General features: G+C 41.1%; 1 protein-coding gene across 5 annotated transcripts in view; it reads left to right on the top strand.

The window, feature by feature from the left end:
• The window catches only part of trps1 (trichorhinophalangeal syndrome I), a 108,462-nt gene that overhangs the window by 24,957 nt on the left and 60,169 nt on the right, over positions 1 to 23,336 (top strand). For 4 of the 5 annotated variants that reach the window (XM_058618869.1, XM_058618871.1, XM_058618868.1 and 1 more), the window contains exon 3: positions 22,554 to 22,769. In XM_058618869.1, the coding sequence (XP_058474852.1) occupies positions 22,554 to 22,769 (216 nt within the window). Of the gene's footprint in view, positions 1 to 22,540; positions 23,250 to 23,336 lie in introns of those variants that run through there. The other variant, XM_058618867.1, reaches the window with a different exon arrangement.

Here is a 23,336-nt window from a genome sequence, read left to right on the forward strand (position 1 = left end):
GACTGGTTTCCTATGCTTTCATTTTTTGTGTATACTCACATTTTATTACACATTTATTTTCACGTTTATGATTGTAGAAACACACAAGTAATTATGTCTGTGAAAAAGTAAAGTTTTTATTCATTAATGAGTTCATCCTCTATGCATGGATTCATGAATGTGTTTTCTACTGTGCACGATGTCAAACTATGCATATTTAACTCTGTGTCATAACATCATTCAATATACATAGATAGAATAGATATGCATTATCTAATCCCATCTTCATGCAGTAGCTGCTAATGCGATCATAGTGATGCATCCGCCACCACATTAATTAGTACGTCAATGAAAGCTGAAAGGTCATTCTTACTTTACTGTTAGGTAAGCCACTTTATATGTTCAGGGGACACTTCTTCAAAATATAAAATTTAATAGTGTGTACATTATGTTATGTGCTTTCTTGCTGGTCGGTATAAAAGGAAGCTTTCTTCAGCGAAAGAGTCATCGCTGTTCTCTTTGCTGCATCACGTCTCACAGAAGTCACTTCTTTGGTTCTAATGAATCACCGCTGAGTAAGTCAAACTGGAAAATCAAATGTTTTTGTCTCCAGCTGCTTTGAGTCCGTCGGATATGTTTGACTGGAATAACAAACTGTCGGAATTGACTCCTGAATCTTTTCAGGGCCAATTGTCAGTAATGGAACATGAAAAGTTCCATATTGTTAAATGTATCGGGGACCTGCTGGGTCTTTGATGACATGAGAAGAAAAGAGTTGTTAAAATATTCTTTCAGTAAACTACTCTTAAAGAAAATAAAGTTAAATAAAAAGGTTGTTTTTTTCCCGAGCATTATTGCTAAATACTTCCAAAGCATTGGCAGTACATTGTAGTGATGGAAATGCTAACAATGTTATGATGCCTTAATAAGGAGGTGTCTGTGCGTTGTTTAGCTTAAATCTGCTTAGGTTTGGCATCTGGTTCTTACTGAGGACTGCTGCTGTTTATGTTGTCACGCTGTGAATTCTGACTTTAAAACTTCTCTGTCAGGTCACTTCTTCCGACACTGGTGCTTGCCGTTACTCAAAATTTCAAGTGGAGGTGACAGCGATCCACCCTGAGGCTCGGCAAAGCACTCTCACTAAATTTGTTTTGCATGAGGCTCCAAATCAACCTCAGTAATGGTTTATCCTGTAGACAAGATAGATTTCTACCATCCAATTAATATCCTCTTCTATCTTTGTCATGCGATTAGTCAGTCGGTGCAGATCGCTGAGTAAAGATCAATTTCCCCTCTGGTAGTTTGTTAAATCAGTTACAAATTCCATGCTATGTCATCAGCATAAATATTTCACCTTAACACTCTGGAGCATTGTGAGCAGCAGCCAAGTGTTAACTTCTGATGGACCCTTTGTCTAAAGCCAAACAAGTCCAATAAGTAATCAGCCAGCAGAACTGGTCAAATTTCATTCTTTGGTTCTGCGGAGCTTCCAGCTTTTCACAAACATCTGCCTCGGCTGTTTGAAAGAGCAGATTTATCAACTGTCCCTGTTGGATTATAAAGCTGAAAACCTACATTTAGATTGGCAAAATAACTGTAACCTCTTTAATGTATAAGTGCCATATAATGCTCAACTCTCTCTCTTGCTCTCTCTCTCTCTCTTGCTCTCTCTCTGTATAATCATCATGGCAGGTTCCTCACCATTAGTGCACAGCTGAACAAGGGAGCAATTCATTCAGCAGATTTAAACGTGTGTGTGTGTGTGTGTGACAGGTTTCTAAGTGCAGAGTGTGTTGTTTTTAGAGAATTGTTTCCGTGCGCCTTTCTGCACCATATGGTCCAATGTGGAAAAAGGCCCCTTTAGGGGCTTGTGCCTATAGGTATATCTGTAGTGTGTGTGTGTGTGAGTGTGTGAGTGAGTGGGGAATGTGTATTTGTGTGTATGAGTGTGTGTGTGTGTACGGTCTGGTCTGCCTGGACCTGGAGTGAAGCTGTAAAAACAAAAATGTCTTGTGAAGAAATAATGTAAAAAAAGAGCAGTGATGTCAAATATCACCACATTATCACACACACACACACACACAACATCAGACCAGTGACCATGCGAGTGTCCACTGTATTGGTATTTTTTAATTTATTTTTCTCAGCTTTTACTTGAATGCATTGTTCTCCGGGCGACAGTAGCTTAGTGGTAGAGCGAGTCGTATTTCATGGCTCAGTGGCTCCGCTAGTCTACATGCCGATGTGTCCTTGAGCAAGACCCTTAACGAATGGAGTGGGTGAATGGGTGTGAATGGGTGAATGGCAAAACTGTAGTGTAAAGCAGCTTTGTATAGTCATCAAGTCTAGAAAACCACTGCAGACCATTACTGCAGTGGTGTCTTTCCATTTCTCCGTCACTGGCCCAGCGGTGTCTTAAATTTACATTGGCACTGCTCTCAAAATGGTGAAAATAATGTATTTATTTTTTTCTCCGTCAGTAATCATTTTCTTCTCTCTTCTTGTTTTCGTTTGGCTGTTTTGTTTTTCGCTCGTCGTTTATTTTGTCTAATTGGCTTAAACCTCAGGGATGTGGTAATGACTTCTGGGGTTAACGAGCTTCTGCTAACAATCACTAACTCACACATACGCGCACGCACGCACACACACATGCAAAAGCAGATACTTGTGCAACCGTCAACCCACTTACATGCACTCAAGTCAGCATTTACAGTATATACAGTATACACAGTTGGAAGGATGTGCTTACAAACACGCTCATGCAGGGTTGTACACACAAATGCTCAGTCAGAGACACGTACAAAGCCACAGACGCACAAAATCTGCATGCACCGACACCGGCACAAGAAACCTGTCAGCTCTGATTCATGATGCGTTCTTACGACTTTGTAAAGTTGACATCAACATATGCCTGTTGTTTCATACGAATCGTCTCTCTCTGAAATGGCTCTTCAACTAAAGCTAATGCAAAAAACATCAACACCGCTGTTGGGATAAAGGAGACAAGGTCAAATACTGGCAGAACTTGTGAGTATGGAGCTGTACCTGAAAGCTTACTGGGGCTGTTAACAGGAAGCTCTGAAGCCACAGAAGTAAGCAGGTGTCTCATTCATCCAACTGGTCAGCCTTCTTAAAGAAAACCCATACTGCATTCTTTTTAAACTCAGCAGCACATTAAGGATTTTGGATGTATATCTGTGAGATGCTAAATTCCTCTAAGCCGTATTGACGGCTGGATTCTGCTTTGACTGCAGCAGGATGTGAGTTCTCCTGGTGTGAACTCTGCTATAATCTCTGTCTCTCCCTCTCTTTTGCTCTCTCTGGTATCTTGATATGGTCTGTGTTCTGCAGGGACTTCCAAACATTTACATTTCTGCTTTCAAGTGCTGTTTATATATGGCTCTTATCTGCTATCTAACACACAGACACACACATTCAGACGAGGACAGACGGTGAATCAAACCTTCTTTCTTTTTTCTGTCCTGACAGTAACACTGTTGCTATGTCCATAATAGGACAGGAGGAGAGAGAGAGACAGAGAAAGAGGACGGCAGTTAAGAGAAAAGAGTGCCACATAGACAGGAGGGGGAGGCAGATAATTTGCCACCAGAGTGTTTTGTGGTAAGGTGAGGCATGGAACTTTGGTGATTTTGTGTGTGTGTGTGTGTGTGTGATACCGGACTGATCCCCTGTAGAGAACTGTCTCTTTTCATCTCACCAACCTGAGTGGGACCCATGGGACTGCTCGGGGTTTGATGTCTTGCTCAAGGACGCTTAAAGAGGGCGGATCCTTTCACATACAAGAGCAGATAGCCTGGCCTTGTTGCTAAAGGATGCTTTTGCCTTTAGTCACTTTGCCACCCTGCCCTCAAACTGATTGTATATGTGCTTGAGCACTGCCCTATCTTGATCGACAAATTTCCAATGTGGAAAAAAACACCCCTGGGACCAGTGGCTCCTCCCTCTTTGTCCGTGTGAACAGAAAAGGACAGGAACGGTACCTGCTTCTTACTAACTGGACTTCTTCTGCCCAAAAAAGATTTATTTGGGTTTTGAAACAAACTAAATGAAACTCATGGAATTTTCTGACATCTAAGGCGTAGTTCACACTACCACATTTTCAGCCCAATGTTTTAGTTACTAATGAGTTTTGCGGCTGTCCAACAAAGTCCTTTTATCAGTGCTTGATTGGCAGTTGTCAAATTAACTCTTCAAAGACACAATTTTAGAGGCTCGCCAAATTATTGCAGACCGATAGTCAAATTCACAGTTTGAAATAATGCAATAAGCAAATCACAAAGACTGCAATTTAGAGTAATGCTATGCTGCATATCTGACCTAGGATTTATGCTTCATTTCTGGTCATTTAAATGATGCTCATTCTTATATTAGTTCTTTGTCGAATGTTAAACTGAATCTTCGTGACGTGTGTAAAGGCAGAAGTCTGCAACACAAAGAACAGACATGTAGTGTGACCAGAATAAACTTTCAGGAATTAACAGGGAGTAATTGTTTGTACAGTGAATCTGTGAATTATCCTGCCGAGATTTATCTTGCGGCCTGTCGTCATTTCAAAGGACTGGGTTTAAGGTTTAGGATTCAGCCTCTCACACAACTGGGAGTGTGTCACTGAGTCCCACAGGGCTCCAGAAGTGCTGCTCAGAGCTGACCCCGACATTTGATCTTCCTCTTACGCCAGCCAGAGATCAGATGGCTCTACTACAGAGACTGGTGGAGTATCCCTCACACGGGACTCCTCTCCATCCTTACCCAGTGATCAGCCTGTGACACATTGTCAGATGGCTCGAAATCAACAATATACTTGTTGCTGACTTGACAGCTCTAATCTGTTTTTCCTATAGTTGAATTCAACACTTCAGGGAGATGTGCTGTGAATGAGCGTTTGGAGAGAGTGTTAGAAAGTCCTCTTACAGTGAAATTATGGTGTGAGAGGAGAAAGGGGTAGGCACTGAGAGACAGACAGACAGAGAGAGAGAGAGAGAGGAAATGACACATAGGTGGAAAGAATCTCATCCCTGCTCCTGTTTCACACCAACTTTCTCTGTCAATGACACACACACACACACACACACACACACACACAGGTTTTTGCAACTATTCTTCTTAGGACACTGCACTGACAGCCTCAACAAATCCATATTCCTAACCTTAACCATAACCCGTCAATGCTAATCCTAACTTTAACCTTAAACACAATTCAAATCTTAGCCCTAAATTTGACCAGTTCCTCAGAAATGAGATTCTGCCTTGTTAAGGCCAGGTTTTGGTCTCCATGAGGGCTACTGGTCCTGAAAAGGTCAGTGGTTATGCCAGAAAATGTTCTTAAGAGGTAACACACACACACACACACACCATAATGGAACAGTAATTGAACACTTCTTATCTGCTTATCTGTCCAAAGACGTTCAAAGCAAGATTCATGGATCATGTGTGTGTGTGTGTGTCTGTGTGTGTGTCTGTGTGTCTGTGTGTGTGTGTGTGTGTGTGTGTGCATGTGCAGTCTGATTCTTATCATACTGTTTGACTCAGAGCTGCTTTTAAGGCAATGAATTCGCATCTCATCCTCTTTCTGTCCCTCCATCGCTTCTCTTTCGAGCTGTCCGTCTCAATTGCTTGTGTGCATCTCTCTCTCTCTCTCTCTCTCCGCCTGTCTGTTCGTCTCCTCCTCTTTTTCGGTGAAGCCAAAGACTCTTATTCATTGAGTTTACTTATCGTCAGTGCCAACACAAAATCATGCAGATTTTCAAATCTACCAGATGGAAAGATAACATAAAACAACTTTGCCAGTGAAGAGAGGAGGAACTTGCATTTCCTCTTGTCCAGTTTAGCTTCTCCAAGTCTCAGGTGAACGTGGACAAAACTGTTGAAAAATCTTTGTTGCGTACGTGTGTTGACACGTAGTTTGCTTAATTACTGGTTAACTGGAATTTAGCTTTTTATTGCCAAAGAATATAATGCGCATTTCGAGAAACAGGGCACACATAGCTTTGTGTTCAAATATGACCAATTTTCTTATCAAACCGAGGCATCTCCGTTTGTGCACAGATCTGGGCGCGGGTTTTTTCGACTTCTACTTCTCACTCAACATGAGTCGACTGTAGCGGTGAGAATATCTGATGTCAGAAATTCTCAGGTCAGCTGCCAAATAGCTGTGATATTTTCAGTGTAAATCAGTCCCGGAGGATAAACACTGTCAAGCGTTTGCATGTCTTCAAGTTTCTGAATCGGTGCCAGATTTGTGGTTTGTTGCATTTGATTCTAACATAAGTAGCCTTTAATGGTTCAGGTAGAACCAGAGATAAATGTTTGACTACAAAGGGGATTGCCCAAAGGTAGATGGAGGGGAACAGTTAGTTGGCCCTCTGTTAATATACTCTGTGACGTCCATGTAGTTTTGCATTTTACAATGTGCTGTCTGTTGTTTGGCCTCAGGGCTAGCAGACATTTTCGAACATGCAGGAGACACACTCAGCTGTCAATTGAAAAAAAAAATTGAGGAAAAGTATTACCAGCACACTGAGGGCATGTGTTTGGTTTTTTTTTTTAAATGCCATCATTCACCAGCAGCAGAGATCAGGGCAAGATTAGAGAGAGGAGTAAAAAGATATGAAAAGAAGGATAAGTACAAGATGGAGGGGCGTGGTGTAAAGTAAAAGATAAAAGGATTTAGGGTGTTGTAATAGATAGATCGGTTTAAGCACTAAAGTTGGAGATTGTGCGCGTCCGTGCTTGCATTCGTGTGACTGCGTGTGCGTTTTAAGGGTGTATCAGCAGCTCGATGGGTGTGAGAACTCCAGATTACATACCTGTGCTGTTATTACTGATCCACAACTTAATCTCTCATAAACCTTTGACCTACTTAAAGTGTCCTGATCTCTTGGAGGTCGCATGATTTATTTTAACCATGCCCTTCGCAGAGGCTGAGAAGTTCTGACAGAGCGAGGCGAGATAGGGTGTGGTGAGCTTCAAGCGTCTGACCAAACATGACGATGTCATTATTTTTGAGGCCTGGCAAGCTGATAGCTTAAACATACGGGATATCACGCCCTCAGAAAAAAAAAGAAGAAAAAAAAAACAGACTTCCTGAGTCTAGATCAAGAAGTCTGCCACTGTATTTGGAAATCACGTGAAAAGATTGCTCAATCCTCTGCGTTACAGAATTAGCCTTTTTTTCAGATTAATCTTTGGGCCTGTGTATCTCACAGACACTGTCCATTGCAATTATTCCCATTTAACTAAATTTAGATGGTGATTAAAATGAGGTACACGCACATGGTGCAAAGCTCTGGTTTGACCTTTCGTACAGGAAAGGCACAGCAGAGATGTCAGAGATTAGAGTTTGTACACAGAGCCTGGAACTACTACTTAATGAAATGGTGTAATGGTCAAAATATGATGAGTGAAGTCAAAGTGAATTCTGTCTACATGTTTTTCTTTTTAGTTATTATTCCAAAGAGCATTGAGAGGATGAGAGGATGCTAAAGCCTGCTCCACAATACACAATTAGCGGTCGATAGCATTCCGTCAATATTTCAGTCACAGAGGACCCATGTCAAGGCAACACTCTCTGAATAATGGCCACCTTCATCCCACTCACAAAGCCTCCGCTTCTCTGCCTTCCATTAAACACCCAGAGCATGCCAATACACATAATCACAGACGATTGATTTCAGTTTATCACATTGCAAACGCAAGACTTTGATCAAATCATGCCATTGTATGTTCTAATCACCTTTTGTGTGTGACCAGCTGTGCAGTGTGATGCAGAGGCCACAGTAACCGAGTTGTTTTAAGTTAATGTGCCTTGAAATACTTTCCAGCATCAGCCGTCAGAGTTAGCAACAGTCCCCCAGATGCAGTGGGTTTGTTTTGCATCACTGAAAACCAACAGACAGCAGTGACTTTGCCCCCGAGATGTTTCAGCATTATTTCTAAAAAAAAAAAAAAAAAATCGGTTGTGAAGTGTGGCCAAATTTTAACGTTTGTAAAAAGCGAGTGCCAAGGAAAAGTTAAACAAAGATGGTCACCTTATCTGCAGAACATGCAGAACGAATTTTGCTGCCAAATTGGGCAGCTCTTTAAATGCAGGGCTAAGTTAAGTCAATGCATGGGGGGGGGGGGGGGGCGCCAAATCAAAACGTCAAAACTATCTCAAGGCAGTTTGAATAGTAAAATGAGATACACGTTGGCTGCCGTCTCTTTTAGCCTAATTCACACTAACATGCTTTGGAGTACAGTCATTCAAAACTAAATTAAATTAAAATTATTTTCCAACAATTGTTGAATTGGATCAGAAACATTTTATACTGTATAACAAGAGTTATCTGTATTTTTTACCAGTCACTCTCCTGCACTGTATTAATGTAAATTGTGCATTTAATCAATGCATCATGTCCTCATAATGTTTTACAGTTGTATGTTACTGGATTTTATGTAGTTTTTTTCCCCCCTCCAACAGCAGATATATGTACTGTATGTAATCTCAAATTGTCTAAAGTTAAGTTAAAGAGTCAAATATACTATAAAATAGTTATCTTATTTCTATTGCACACCCCGATATGTTAAATGTATTTGCTGCAGGTTCTTTATCAATTATTTTACTCAAAATTATGAATGTTAACCAAACTCTTTACGTGAATCCACAGTGTGTGTGTGTGTGTGTGTTTCCATCTGTGTGGGTTGTGAGCTTTTAACTCAGACTCTGATGTCGCAATGATCTGAAACTTCCCCAGCACAGGAAAGCTCACTGTCTGCGTGTGTGCGTATGTTTGTGTGTGTAACATAAGGATGAAACCAAGCGAGAATGTAATGCAGGAGAGATGGCTGTGAGCTCACAAAATAAAAACCCATGGAGATTCTTTTTTTTTGTCTTCAGGCAAACCTCCTCCATCACTGTACAGCTTTACAGCTTTAATTAGTGAGGGAAAAAAAAGATGATGATATTCCTTCACGTTTCCTGAGGTATCTGTCTTGTAAAAAAATATTTCACCTGCTGCTGTGTAAAGAGTGATGTAGCCTGAGGTTAAAACAAAAACTCGACACTTAATAAACATTCTTTACGTCCCTTCAGACTTTTGTCTGACAATTAAACCCCATTCTGTGTCTTATATGATGTATGTCTTATATGTATCGCTGCAGGTATTGTCTTTTTAGCCTAGACGCTGTAAAAGGGATACAGCGATTTGTAAGAAACCTCTGCAGTTTCAAACCTTTTTTTTTTTTTGCCCTTCTCTTATTCGTGATTACCATTCTTTTGCTGGAATTGTCCTTTTGGGCATAATTATCACTCGAGTAAAAAAAATAAGTGTCATTTTTCTTGTTCTGCATTATGTTTCCAGTAAATGTTAATCCCAGACAACAACAAAAAAAAAATAATGATTGTTCAGTCTGTCCCGTGGAAAGTGTTCCTGATAGTTTTAGTGCAGAATGGGGTCCTGTAGTAATTCACTTAATTCACTTAGAGCGAGTTGTCTACCTCTGTCGTCCCTCCGGGCAGACTGAGGTCTCAGAGCCATCCGCTCTCCGAGTGTATCTGTGTGCATGTGTATCTGTCAGTTGTTATGCAGGAGAGAGAGGAAATGAAAGCTCAGACTGAGCCCCAAGGCTTTCTTAACTGTCTCAGTGTCCTTCACATGCATGTGTTTGTGTGTTTGTGTGAGTCTACTTGTATTTGTTATCTCTTTAGGACCCTTTCTGACATAAACGCTGACCTTGTCAGGACCGGTAGTCCTCATGGAGACCAAAAACCTGTGTAGGACTAAGATTTGAATTGTGGTTAGGTTAGGGTTAGGCATTAACTGGTTAGGGATAAAGCTTTGTTTAGGTTGTCCAACTGAATGGAAGTCAATGAGAGTACTTAAAAGGATAGCTGTGTCAACCTGTGTGTGTGTGTGTGTGTGTGTGTGTACGGGGGGGAAGCGGGGCACATCTGCTCCCATAAATAAGTGTGTGAGAAAACAAGAGTTTGTGTCAACAGTGAGGAGACTCGTGCACTCTCAAGCCGCCTCTGTCTGTTACACTTGAGCGTTCAGTCGTACGCATGCGCATATACATCACATGTATGCGTATAAAGTATAAATACACGCATATTCTGCACTGACGCAGTGAAAGGGAGTGATTGAACCTCGGGTGTTATTGTGAAATGCTGGACATTACTGGCATTTTCTTCCCCTTTTTTGTGCTGTCTGTGTGACCAAATGTGTGTTCTGTAACCTTGGAGTAGTTCTTGTAGTATGTGTGTATTTTGTGTTATTCTAAAATATTGCTGACAAGAGCTTGTCTTACATCCTTCAGGTGCTGAGTCACACTGCAACTAAATATAATTTTGACGATCATCGTTTAGTGAAACAGCTTTTTTTTTTTTTTTTTGAGCTTAAAAACACAATTATCGATTACTCAGTTTTCTCTCATTAAGGTTTTAACTCAACTCAACTTGTATGTGTATGTGAACAATTTCCTGGTTGTCCCCCAGCAACCCCCAAACTCTGATCACAGGATGTTGAGAGGAAGTTGTCGGGTCTCTGCCACACATGAGCACACACACACACACAAGCACACACTCACACACACACTTTTACCACCTCCCAACCTCCACATATGGTAGTGAGGAAGGCGGACAGTATTCAGGTGGGTTTCTCACATAGTCTTCATTTATTTAGTTATTTTATGCTCAGTTCTTCTCTGTACGTCATCCACCACCCCCTCAGACAACTGCCCCTTCTATTGTGCAGAAGAACATTAAACAAATCCCCAATTTAACAATTGCCATGCACGTGTATTAAAAGAAACCCTAAAATAAGCAGTAGTTGACACAGAAGTGGGAAATGATCAGCCGAAAAAAAGTGTATTTCCTCCTCTTTCATCCTCACATTAGCCGACACTCAACATGACTGTTTTCACTCTGCACCTGGGTTGGCATCAAACCACAAAATCCTAATTTCTCATGTGTCTTAATCGGAGCGATGTGTTAGCAGATGTTACGTTGCAACTGCAGCCACTCTCCCGTGATGGCCTCCATGCATGTTTGTGATTCTTTCTCTTAGAAAAAAATTAAAAATAGGCTCTTGACTGCTTTTTTGTCTTGGCTGGTCCGTCTCCTGTGGCGAGGCTTCTCCTGTTTATCCAATATTTTTGTCTCATTCCACCTCCTCCACGTTTGTGTCTGTTCCTTCAAGCAAATGCATCCATGCTGTGAAGCTCTATACAAATGAAGGAAGACAACACACGCACGCTGTATATATCATCATATCACAACAACGCTCCAGTGCCAAACCAATTAACTCTTACTGTTGGTGTTTATGAGGAGCGTGAAGCGCTTCTTTTCAAACTTTTAACTGCATAATATTTTTATAATCCTGAGACAAACACCATCATTCTGCCTTTGAATAAAAAAATAAAATAAAGCATGTTTTTCCTTCTGAAATATCAGATTAATCTTTAAAATGGTTGTGTCAGAGGATGTAGACATAAATTGTGTGACTAAAACTCCGTAAGTGTTCTTCCACTGAAAGGCTCATTGAAATTGTAGCTGTGCAGTATGAATATGACACTTTTTGGCTATGGTCACATTTTTGCAGCTTTTGTCGCTTCTGTTTTTGTTAGTCTAACCACGAAGTTCAGCTTCTCGCTCACCTCTTGCATACACTACCTTTTACTCCAACTCTATGAATAAAGGCTTTTCAAAATAGACCTTTTGAACATTTCTATTTTTTGGAGGACACCTTTTTAGTTATTTATTAGACACAGCTTTTCATAAGCAGTCGATGGAACAGATTTAATGTCAAAATGGTTTAGGAATTGCCGACTCGGCATTCCCAACTACTACAGATGAGAGAATATCAATCAACCAAACAACTCACTGAACCAGGAACTACACTCCTGTAATTTTCTAGTATGTTGATAGAGATCTTTGTATTTCCATGGCAACAAGTTTGACTCGGCCACATTGAGCGCAGCAACAGAAACAGACCATGCAGCGTGCTGTTTACATGGTATAGATGTGAAGGGATTAACTTGTTATTACCGGCACTGAATTACAGGATTAGCCAACACTCGACACTTGAACCAGAAATAAACACTATATATGAAGGCAGACTGGAGTGACCATAGAATCCTGTGGGCGGCTCTCAGGTTGTAGGTTAAGAAGATTATCACTTTGTTTTAAGCATGATGAGCGTTTTCTAATCTAAAACAAAACAAACACAGAAAATGCATCTGATACAGCACCAAGTTTTGTTACTAACGTGGAAAGATATCATCTGCTGATAACTCTTTTTAGTCAATTAAATGTTCGTGCACATTTAAAATTTCACTTTTTTTTTTATCTGGCACTTTACTGTTAAACTATAGAAATATGATGCATGCGTGATATTTAAGGGTGACATGTGTTTTCACTTACTGTGTGGGTGTGGAATCCATAAGGATATTTTCTCATTGCCAATCTCTGTCTCCAGGCAGCCAGTATCATCAGTAATGACCGTGTCCGTGTGTGTGTTTGTACTTGTATTTGTTATCTCTTTAGGACCTTTTAACGGCATAAGCACTGCTCTTGTCAGGACAAGTAGTGCTCATGGAGACCGAAAACCTGGTCCTAATGAGGCAGAACCTCACCTCCTGAGGAACTGGTTAAGTATACGTCTATGATTTGGTAAAAGTTAGGGTTAGGGGTAATCTGGTTAGTATTAATGCTTTGTTTTGGCTGTTTTTAAATGAATGGAAGTCAATGCAGTGTCCTGAGAAGTATAGCTGTGCAAACCTCTGTGTTTGTGTGTGTTTTACATACTTTCATGTGTGAAACAATCCTCCCTCATGAATTCCATGATATATCCCTCAAGTTCTGAATGACATTTTACACACAACAGATAACAGATGTTTATCAAAACATGCTGAGCACAAAAACTGATCAACGTGACATCATCACATTAGTGATGGAGAGAGAGAGAGGAGATAGAGAGGAGAGAGAGAGAGGTAGAGAGCGATCCATTTTTAAAGAAGCTTTCTCAGACGTGACCACACATACATGGTATGCTACACACACACACACACAGCTATGCTCTGAGGACCGTAGCCAACGAGCTGTGTGTGTGTGTGTGTGTGTAAAGTTAAAATCCAGACAGCCATCCCAGGGGCGAGACTATTGAGTCTTATAAACTCTCAGGTCACAGATTATTGAAATAGCAGAAGAGATATATAGTCTGCCTGTGTGTGTGCGCGTTAGTGTGTGTGTGTGTCTCTACTGTTCCACTCTTTCACATCAGCACAGAGGACTCAGAAATCCAGACAGACATATGAACACACACCTGAACATGCACACATTTATAATATATGTAAGTTCATATGTCATGGAGTAAAGGTGTGTGTGTGTGTGTGTGTGATTTGGGAATGCCAGTATTTAACACAGCAGACTGGATTTGTGTGTTGTGTTGTAATACTGATTTATTTCAACATCATTTATAGTGCTTTTGGGAATGAAACAAGCAATCTCTTGGCAGCTATTTCATTGTAACAGTCCAGCATACACACAGATGCTCCATTGTGTTGGCCTCGCGTAGCAAAACGTACCTTGTTTTAACCTTTCTAACCTCAGTGATTGGAAAAGAAATCCGTAGGCGCCATCATGGGTTTAACCTGATTTCCTTGGAGAAAACGGAGTAACCTGCTGTCACCACACCTGTGGGTCTTGTCATAGACACACTTCAAAATAAGGTTTTAAAGATCATGGGGTCCACAGGTGTTCGCACACTGCTTTCAAATTTGCGTCTGCAGATTAAAGCACCTACTTAATGCCTTGCTGTGGATATTATTGTCACAGATGAGGGGGGGGGGTAAAAGAAAAAGTGGATTTTCTGTCTGAGTGTCTTTTGTGTGAGTTGTGAAGTCAAAAAAAGAGTCGGTGTGGGGCTTGAAAGCAGAGTTTCAGCTCTTTTCAGTTTGCAGAATCTTATCTGGTTTCTGCTCAATAGCCAGAAGGGCATGGTTATATAGAAAAACTCCCACTGTATATGTTTGTCTGCATGTCATGTTAAACAGTTTTTTTTTTTTTTTTTTTGCTTCAACTCACTTCAGGGCTAAGGAGCCCTCCTGCAGAGAATTATACTCTCTCTGTCACACACACACACACACACACACACACACACACACGGAGTACAGTGCTTCCCAGACCCTGTGTGGTGCAGTAATCCAATGTAGTTATTCAAGGTCAGATTCCCCTAATAGACTTTTAATAAAATTTGTGAGGGGGTAGCTGGGAGTGTGTGCTTTACTGTGCATGCAGGGTAGACTCTGGGCCCTTTGAGCACATTGTTTGTGTGCAGCACACAGTCATTTCCTTGTTTTCTAATGTAAATACGTACGTATACATACGGTTCCTTGTAAAAGGAAAAGAGCAATGGCACTGATTAAAACAACAAAGCACCAATAATTTGCAGAGTCTGAGTCCCAGTATGCGAGAATGGGCTAACTGCTGTTGCTGTTTTTCAACGTGTGTTTACAACCTGTGCCTTTAATTAACATCGCTTAATGAGCAATAAGTCATTAAACATTAAAGCAGGGGATTAAAATACTATAAATCAACTGAAGGGCAAGCTTGTTTAAAGCATGTTTTTACTGTTTTGGTTTTCACTTAATGTTAAACAAAGTTTAAATATGAGTAAAAACAAACTTAAGGAATCTGGTAAAGTTTTTTAATTTTCTTATTCAGTGTTTTTGTTTGTTTGTTGACTGTAAAATAGCTGGGGGTGTTCTCTTAAAGAGGGATTGAGCTCTTTGGTTTAGCTTTGTTTATATGTTGCTGTTTTGCAGTTGGAATTGTGGATCAATGTTTTGTTGATTTATTTATTATTTATTCTCATAATATTACCATTTAATTCTCATAATATTATGACTTTTTTTCTCGAAAAATATTATGACTTTTTTTCTCGAAAAATATTGACTTTATTCTCATAATATTACAACTTTATTCTCATGATATTACGATTTTATTCTCAAAAGATTACAATTTTATTCTCATAATATTCCGACTTTATTCTTGAAAGATTACCAGTTTATTCTCATAATATTACGATTTTATTCTCATAATATTACGACTATATTCTCAAAAGATTACAACTTTATTCTCATAATATTACGACTTTAATCTCGAAAGATTACAACTTTATTCTCATAATTTTACGGCTTTATTCTCGTAAGATTACCACTTTATTCTCATAATATTATGACATTATTCTCGAAAGATATAAAAAAAATAATCTTCATTTTGGCCCTAATACTCTGTCGTAAATAAACTACTGGCAAGTGAGTGTTTCTTTTCTTTTCTATTTTTTTATTTTGCTAGATTCATACATAGGCGTCTCAGTTTGTCACATTGAGTGATTGGAGCCGTACTTTAGACACCTGTTCACAGGTTTGTGCCGGGATAAGTGAGAGGCATGGAGAGAAGCAGAGGAAAAAAGATTGATAAGAAAACAGCCACAGAGAAGAGGGAGGGAGGGAAATGGGTGGGTGAGAGTGAGAGATTAATTGAGAGGGAGCTTGATGAAAGATGGGCAGATAGGGAGGGGAGGAGCAAAGTGTGTTCATAACACCAGTTTGATGTGTGTGTGTGTGTGTGTGTGTGTGTGTGTGTGCGTGCGTGCGTGCGCGCGTTAGAGCCAGACCAAAATAGCGTGTAAAGCAGCGAGAGACACCTAGAAAGAGGGCAGGAGGAGAGAGGCTCATAATGAGAGAGGGGGTATTGAAACGTGAAACTCTGATTAAGTTTGACATTTAATATGACATATTTTGCATGCTGTTACCCCATTACAAATTAGTCCGACACGTTGTGTGTACTGTATGTATGTGTGAGTGAGTGGAGGGGAGAGGGAGAAAGATTTCCTTGATCTGTGACATGAATGAATTGGGCCCCCACTCGAAAGCAGATGAACAGTGTGTGTGTGTGTGTGTGTGTGTGTGTGTGTGTGTGTGTGTGTGTGTCTAGGAGTTTCTGGTATTGATTAGGGGCCTTGCAGGCAACTAAAAGCTTTTAGTCTTAAAATGGCAGGTGGACTCAGTCTCACAGTGCTCTTGTGTTAGCCTCCTCACTCGCCCTCCTTCTGGTTCTCTGTCGACTCTAACTTCAATTAGACGTCTGCCTCTGCAAAATCAATTCCAAGCTGTTACGCTCCTCTCAAAACAGAGAATCCTCCTTTCAGCTGACTTTTTCCCCCTTCCCAGTGTTTCTGGAAGCGGCCAGACACACCCGTACTCCCATCCAGCGCTTGTTGAAATGTGTGGCGCATAGAATCCGGCAACTGTGGCTGATTTGGATGATTATCCCACTGCTCTAAATAGGCTTGGTTTCACTGACTGAACTGTTTTGACTGCGGGGACTTAAAGGTTCATGCGCACACTTTCATTAATATTTTTCTTCGGCTGCTTTCAGTCACTGACGCAATATCTAAAGCCGCAAGCCATTTCAGCGTGACTGCCATTCTGTGCCTCGGTGACCCTCCGAGAAGTAACAGTCTGTGGCATTTCCATGTAAATAAATTACCATGAAAGCCTTAAGATTTGCCACAACAAGAGCTTGTTTCTGTCAAGGTGAGGATGCCAGGCAGGTTGTATGAGCTGCTTCAATAATTGAGAATATAGCGGTAAAGACTAAAAAGAAATACCCCGATGACAATTATGTCATCAAATCAGATTTGGCTGTTCAACATAAATATTAAAGTTCAGTTTTTTTGAATGGAGTTCGGTGGATGGTGGATGACAGTGGTGTTTGAGCTCATGTACTGTGGGCACGTTAGTTCACCCTAACATGTCCACACATACTCACTTAGTGTCAGTGGTTTTTCTTCTTCCACATCTCCAACTTCTTAAAAAACATTCAACTTCTCTGAATTCTTTTTTTGTAATTAGCATTGGCCAAATACACCAGGAACCACACTGTGGGTTGTAGAATTGGTTCCATCAGCTATTATTCTATTATTGAAGGGTTTTTCAACAGGCAACCAGCTGGGCGCCTGACCTGAAATCGACTCCTTCCTTTGTGCAAATTAGATCCAAAGTGTGCCGGTGTCGAATAATAGGGAGGTATTTTTGTTGTTCCACGGTAACTTTGAATGGTAAGAAGAGGTTGTTTTGAAAGTCCTCTTCTTCACTCACTCAGCTTTTGCACCTTGATATAAACGTTTTTTTTTCTTTTTCTTTTTCTGTTTTTCAGTTCCAAACTTTCTTTCGACATTCGGGGAAGTTTTTAAGTAAATCATATACCTGTCAGTTGAATAATAGTATTAGTATGTGGAGCTTAACTGCTCCTTGCCTTTATTCTCTCCTTCTCCCTCCATTGTTGCTCTTTTCTGTCTGTCCATTTCTGCCGAGAATCTCTTTTTTCTTTATAAATGATGAAAGTATATTGTCTTTCTTGTTTAAACCCTCTCCTCCCACCCAAAGCTCCTGCCATCCCCCCTTTTTGTCTCTTATCCCACTGTCAGTTCAGTGTTGTTCATATTATTAAAGAGTCCTATACTTACTTTGTCTTTGATCCTCTCCTCACCATACCTACCGGCTGTACCCGCGCAAAGAGTGCAGATTTAGTCCCTACCGCTCAGTAAATGCAAGTAATGATACTTTGGCAAAAAGTGATGATGAGATCAGTTGCATTAGACAGGTTAGTGAAATAACTACAGTACAAGCTGTCACCATTTATTAAGGCGACTGACTGTTTTTTTCTCAGTTCTTTGGTTGACTCTCGTCCACCAACAACATTTTGCCAAGCTAAATTTAGCAGGACGAGGTTCTAAAGTCAGAAAATGTGCGGAGGCACATTGCCAGTGTCTTATCAGCTTTTCCTCTTGTAGCATTTCTCTAAGGCAGACTGCCACGGGGAAAAGGATCAATCCATCCAGTCAATCATCTAATCCTGGGGTTCAATGACTCACCCAGGCAGGCATTTAGTTACGTGCAGGTAGAGGTTGTCCTCGCTCTCTCTCTCTCTGAGGTCCATGCTGGGTTAGTTTAGCTCTTATGCTGGCCTTCAGGAGCAGCCTCTTGGTCATGATAGCACCACCTAGGCTTAATCCAAGCTTAAGCCACGTTAAATGGCAGGTTTTTTACGTTACATGTACGCAGGTGAAGTCAGCTTGCTGTTACTACGGTGAGTTGGAAGAAGAGGTGGGCGATATGATGGTATTAGATCATGAAGGACAAGAACGTGTTGACGACCTGCCCAGGCAGAGTGATTGTAGTATTGGCTATAGGGCATATTCTATCCATTGCTGGTCTATGCTCTTGCATTGCGTTTTATGGAACTGGTTTGGCTTTTCCCCAAATGTCAAGGCACAAACAACAATTATTTGCAAAGTTGGCACAGACGAGGTCCGCACGTTGGACAGCAATGCGACGAAACGTTTCAGCCACCTAAAGAGACAGTGTCCTAAACAATATGGCGAGACTGAAATAGCTTGGAGAGCAGCCACACTGCAGTCAGCAGAGGCAACAGGTAACTTTAGACTGCAACAAACCACTTTAACACAGGCATTTGATAAAGGCAAACCACATGGGAAGACTAGCAGGAGGTGGATCTATGGAACTGAAACAGTTACCTTTTACCTTGCAAAAGTCTGCACTGTTCTTTACCTTTTAAATTAAAATAAATACTATAAATACTATAAATGTACTTGACACAAGTTGGTAAATTTGCACAAACTTTAGGGTTATGTTTTTTTACATATGGCAATAGTTGAGTTGTATTTTCACCATATCACCCACTCCTAGTTGAAACATGTGAATTACAAACATGGGGGAATGAGATGCAGGTAAGATTAATACTGAAGACTCAAGCCTTGGTTGTACCACAGCAGTAGAATTTATTTAAATATATCCATGATTTGGTCAGTTTATCAATCCCCCATGCTCACATTGCCCCAGATCAAACCTTTTAATTTGTAGGACAAAGAGACTTCTGAAGATCTTTGGCTGTAATTTGAACCATAATTCTTTTTTTTCAGCTACCGTCCTCGGCCAGATTGACCAGAAACTCGAAAACAATGCGAAAGAAACGAAACACAAGGAGGCAAATGACAACAAAAGGGAAAAAAGAGGACAGACGATGAAGAGCAGTAAAATTAGGGACAGAGACTATGAGGATAATGTGAAGAGACTCAATGACGCAGATGGAGAATCGGAGCTAGAAAGAGATCTCTGTGTAACGAGACCTTGCCCTTAGCATTATTTCTTCATATGTTGCACATTAATCCTTTGTTTATGAAAGATGGAGATGCCAACTACAGCTGTCCCACGGGGTGGGGAAGAGCACAGATATCTGAAGGCGGCAGAAATATGTGGATGTGTTTTGGTATTGGTATCATATTCATCCATCACACTGACTTCATAATAATACTGTGGCTAAATGGTGGAGATGTACAGCTAAGCTGTTTTTCTCCCAATAGTGAGATTGAACTTTGATCTCTGGGGGAAAAAATAATCTTTCTTTGAATTTTTGTGTCATTTTCTTGTTATACGATGTCTAATGATCACTGTCGAGTGATTTAACAAGCAAAAAATAAGATTTTGCCAGCAATAAACGTTCTAAAATGTAATATTTCTATTTTTGGGGCTATTTATCAGAAATGTTTCATTCTTTATTTTGCTTTGTGATAATTGACTTAACAAAAAAGAATGACTTGCACCTCTGTCATCATCACCAGCAAAGTCTTTCAAGCAAACTCAAACTGTGATAATGAAACGTTTTAGACTTTTTGGAGCTGATATGCACTGCAGCTCTGATAAAGGTCCATATGCTTGTTATCTGACATATACTGCAGGAACCTACCATGCTTCTCTCAGTCCATCTTTCAGCAGTTGTCTTTTGGTGATAATTGACAATTTTAGATAAAAGCTTCACTCGCGTTGGGGTTAATTGCAGTTTATGGAAGTGATTAACTGTCACATTTATCCTCGCTGTGGTATTGAGGCCATTGTGGCATATAGGGGCTAATTGTAGCTAGTAGCAGTAGTTGTTATGCGGTATGTTGTGGTGGGTTGTACCTAATTGTAGCTGATAGTAATGGTTCCAGCCTGTGTATACAGCCTGAAGCAGACAAAAGGCTGTGCTGCGACACTGAGATACAGACACGCATATGCTCAGACACACACACACACACACACACACACACAGCACAGCCGTGTTCTTCCTGCTAATAAACAAAAGTATGGGAACGAACCAGTGATGCCAGTCTAAATAAATAATAATATTCTAAAATCACTTATAATAATTCCTGTCTTATTGATTTCCCACTTCAGTCACGTAATTTGTCATTCTGTTACAGTCGCCACTGAAATCATACAGGGCAGTGGAAATGCAGTTGGGTCAGTCAGTGCTTCTTAGGTCTGGATTCAACTTCTTAGTTTTACCACAACGATCTGTAGTTTTCCACTTTGTGTGTGTGTGTGTGTGTGTGTGCATGTGCATGTACGTGCGCAAGTAAATGATGAATTTTGACTGGGTGTGGTGAACATCAGATGAGATTTTCCTCTGCTCCCTGCACTCTCTCTCTCTCGCAACACAGACGCACACACACACAGTGCCAGGGCTGGTCTAGGCGTGGGCCCTTTCAGACATAAATTGCTTTATTTTAATAGTTGTATGGTCGAGAAAGAGGGAGAGAAAAAATGGTAAAACACTAGAAAGGCCATAGATAGAATTTTTGATTCAACAAAGAAAGCTGGTTTTTCTTCATTTTTTTTTCTCCTCTTCTGTGTGTATGTGTGTGTGTGTGTGTGTGTGTGTGTGTGTCTTAACATTTCTCTAGATTACATTAAGGAATTGTAAAAAATGTTTATCTGTCTATTTATGTTGTGCCGAGTTCCCTTACCCCCATCAGGTGTGTGTTGTGTTGTAACTGTCACAGTTTAGCAATTGCTATCAGTAAAGAACATCACAGTAAGTATCACAACGTATAAGAACCCTGACCAACATAGACTGAATCCCTGGGTTACACACACTCGCACATGCGCACAGTGCCTCTGCGCTCATATAGCTTTGATTGGACCGTGATCAGAGTTTTTGATTTTTATCAGTCGTCCTTTGTCTTTCACGGTGTTTATGACTGAAGACTGACAGACAGACAGCGCATGGGTCAGTGAGTTGACTGTGTTTACGTCTGAATAGGAACTGAACAACCACAAATAAGCACACGCTGGCACACGCACACACACACACACACACACACACGCTCACTCGCAGAAAAAAAACACACATGCAATATCTCTCTGTCACGACTGTTGTGACCGCAGTTGTTCTCTTTTCAAACAAAGGAAAGATTATGGCTTAACATAAAACACATGCTCGGTTATTTGATGGGTCTGTATCGTGATTATAAGGGAGGCAAGGGAGGGATGGTGGGAGAAGAGGAACGACAGAGGAATGGAGAGGGCAGAAACAGAAAGAAACATTTTAATGAAGGGAATTACTTAAATTATTGTCGCAATTATTCTTGCATGTGAAATAGGGCAACGGATAATAAAAGTGCCTGGAATGTGGAAGGAAACGGACTTGATAAGTGCTCTTTTTGGTTTCATAGAGGTACATTGATTATGCATGAGCAAGGTGGCGAAGAGGACAAGGAAAGGGATGATGGGTTGAGGGAAAGGAATGGGAGATGTGTCAGGGGGGTCAAAATAAAGTGAGATATGTAATAAGAAATAAAAAGCAGAACAAAGTAAAATAAAGAGAAATGAGGAAACCAAGAACAGGAGGTGATGCTGATGGAGCACGAGAGACAGTGAGAGATGAGAAAAAGAAATTTTGGGAGCCAGAAAATGAATGAAAACTCTCAGAATGAGAAATTTGGAGTGCTGGGGGGATGAATTGCTGTCTACCGCCTCCCTCATCCATCTTTCTGATATGGGGTGTGAGGTTTGATGTGGTGGAGTGTTGGCCACTCTTCCCATCTCTCCCTCCTCCCTCTGTCTCCCCCATTTCTCCCTCACTCGCTGTCTACCACCCCCTCTCAGTCTCTCTGATATGGTTTGGGTTTTGATGTGGTCATGTGTTGAAGATTCTCACGGATGGTTTCCATAACGATAAAAAGATTCACTCCCTGGTTTGGAAAAAAAAAGGCAAAGAATTGCACTTAAGGATGCAACGAACATCCCAACACACACACGCCTAAAAGTCTCTCACAGCTAAGATGTTTCTGATTTGTTGGGGCTGTTTTTCTTTGACGAGGTTTGTGGTTGAAGATCGTCACAGATTTCAGCGTTCAAAGAACTTTTTAAATTGAATCAAAGCTATTCTGTACACACACACCATTATAAGAAAATTGTATTTGTGTGCATGTAATCTGCAGTATAATATTTCTGTCCCGCTGAGTCTGTGTATCTTTCAATGTCTTGATTTTAAGGGATTATGAAAATCTGCTTGATATTTACCCCACCCCCCATCTATTTAAACAAGATATACTGTTTATATTGTATATAAACATTTTAAAAAAAAGTATTGGGTTATAGATAATGTGAACATTGAAACAAAAAAGGGAAAATAAAACTTTTTCTGTGTCTCTCCATGTGCTTTTCAGAGATGGTGAGGAAGAAGAATCCCCCTATCCGCAGTGTCGGTGGTGAGGAGGAGGAGGAAGAAGAAGGGAGGAGGCCAGCAGGAGAAGAAGAAGAGGAGGGAGAGGAAGAGGGGAGAGTAGGAGCGGAGGCCGAACGAATAAACCGACCCTCTGAACCAGAGTCCTCCGACCGGGTCAGAGGAGATGAGGAGCCTGAGGAGGAGGAGGGGGGAGAAAGTGAGTGCGTTTCGTCATCTGTCTCTCCCTCATCAGTCGGTGATCGCTACAGTAATGAGGAGAGAGGGGCGAGGAGAGGAGGAGGAGGAGGGGGGAGGACAAAGCAAGGAGATGCTGCGTTGACTGACAGACCTGAGAGCCAGTCGGAGCCTGAGGATGGGGAGAAGGGGTTAGAGGAGAGAGAGAGGAGCGATAGAGTCACCCCTCCTCTCCTCTCTGCTCCCCACCTCCTCCCCACACAGGAAGGAGGGGAGGAGCCGACAGCCGACACCCCTCCGCTTTCCTCCAGCCCCTCTCCAAAACTCCAGGACTTCAAGTGCAACGAGTGCGGTTATGGTTACTATGGCAACGACCCTGCTGACCTGGTGAAGCACTTTAGGAAGTATCACCTGGGTCTGCACAACCGCACACGGCAGGATGCTGCCCTCGACACACACATCCTGGCCCTCCACAACATGGCCCCCCAACACACACCTCTAGGTAACTCCAGCTCTCAGACTCATGCATTTGAGTTTATATTAGAATCACCGCTGTTTGTTGGACAGCATTTCTTTGTTTGTTTGAGAA

This window comes from Solea solea, chromosome 20, assembly GCF_958295425.1.
Source record: "Solea solea chromosome 20, fSolSol10.1, whole genome shotgun sequence".
Taxonomy (NCBI): Eukaryota; Metazoa; Chordata; class Actinopteri; order Pleuronectiformes; family Soleidae; genus Solea; species Solea solea.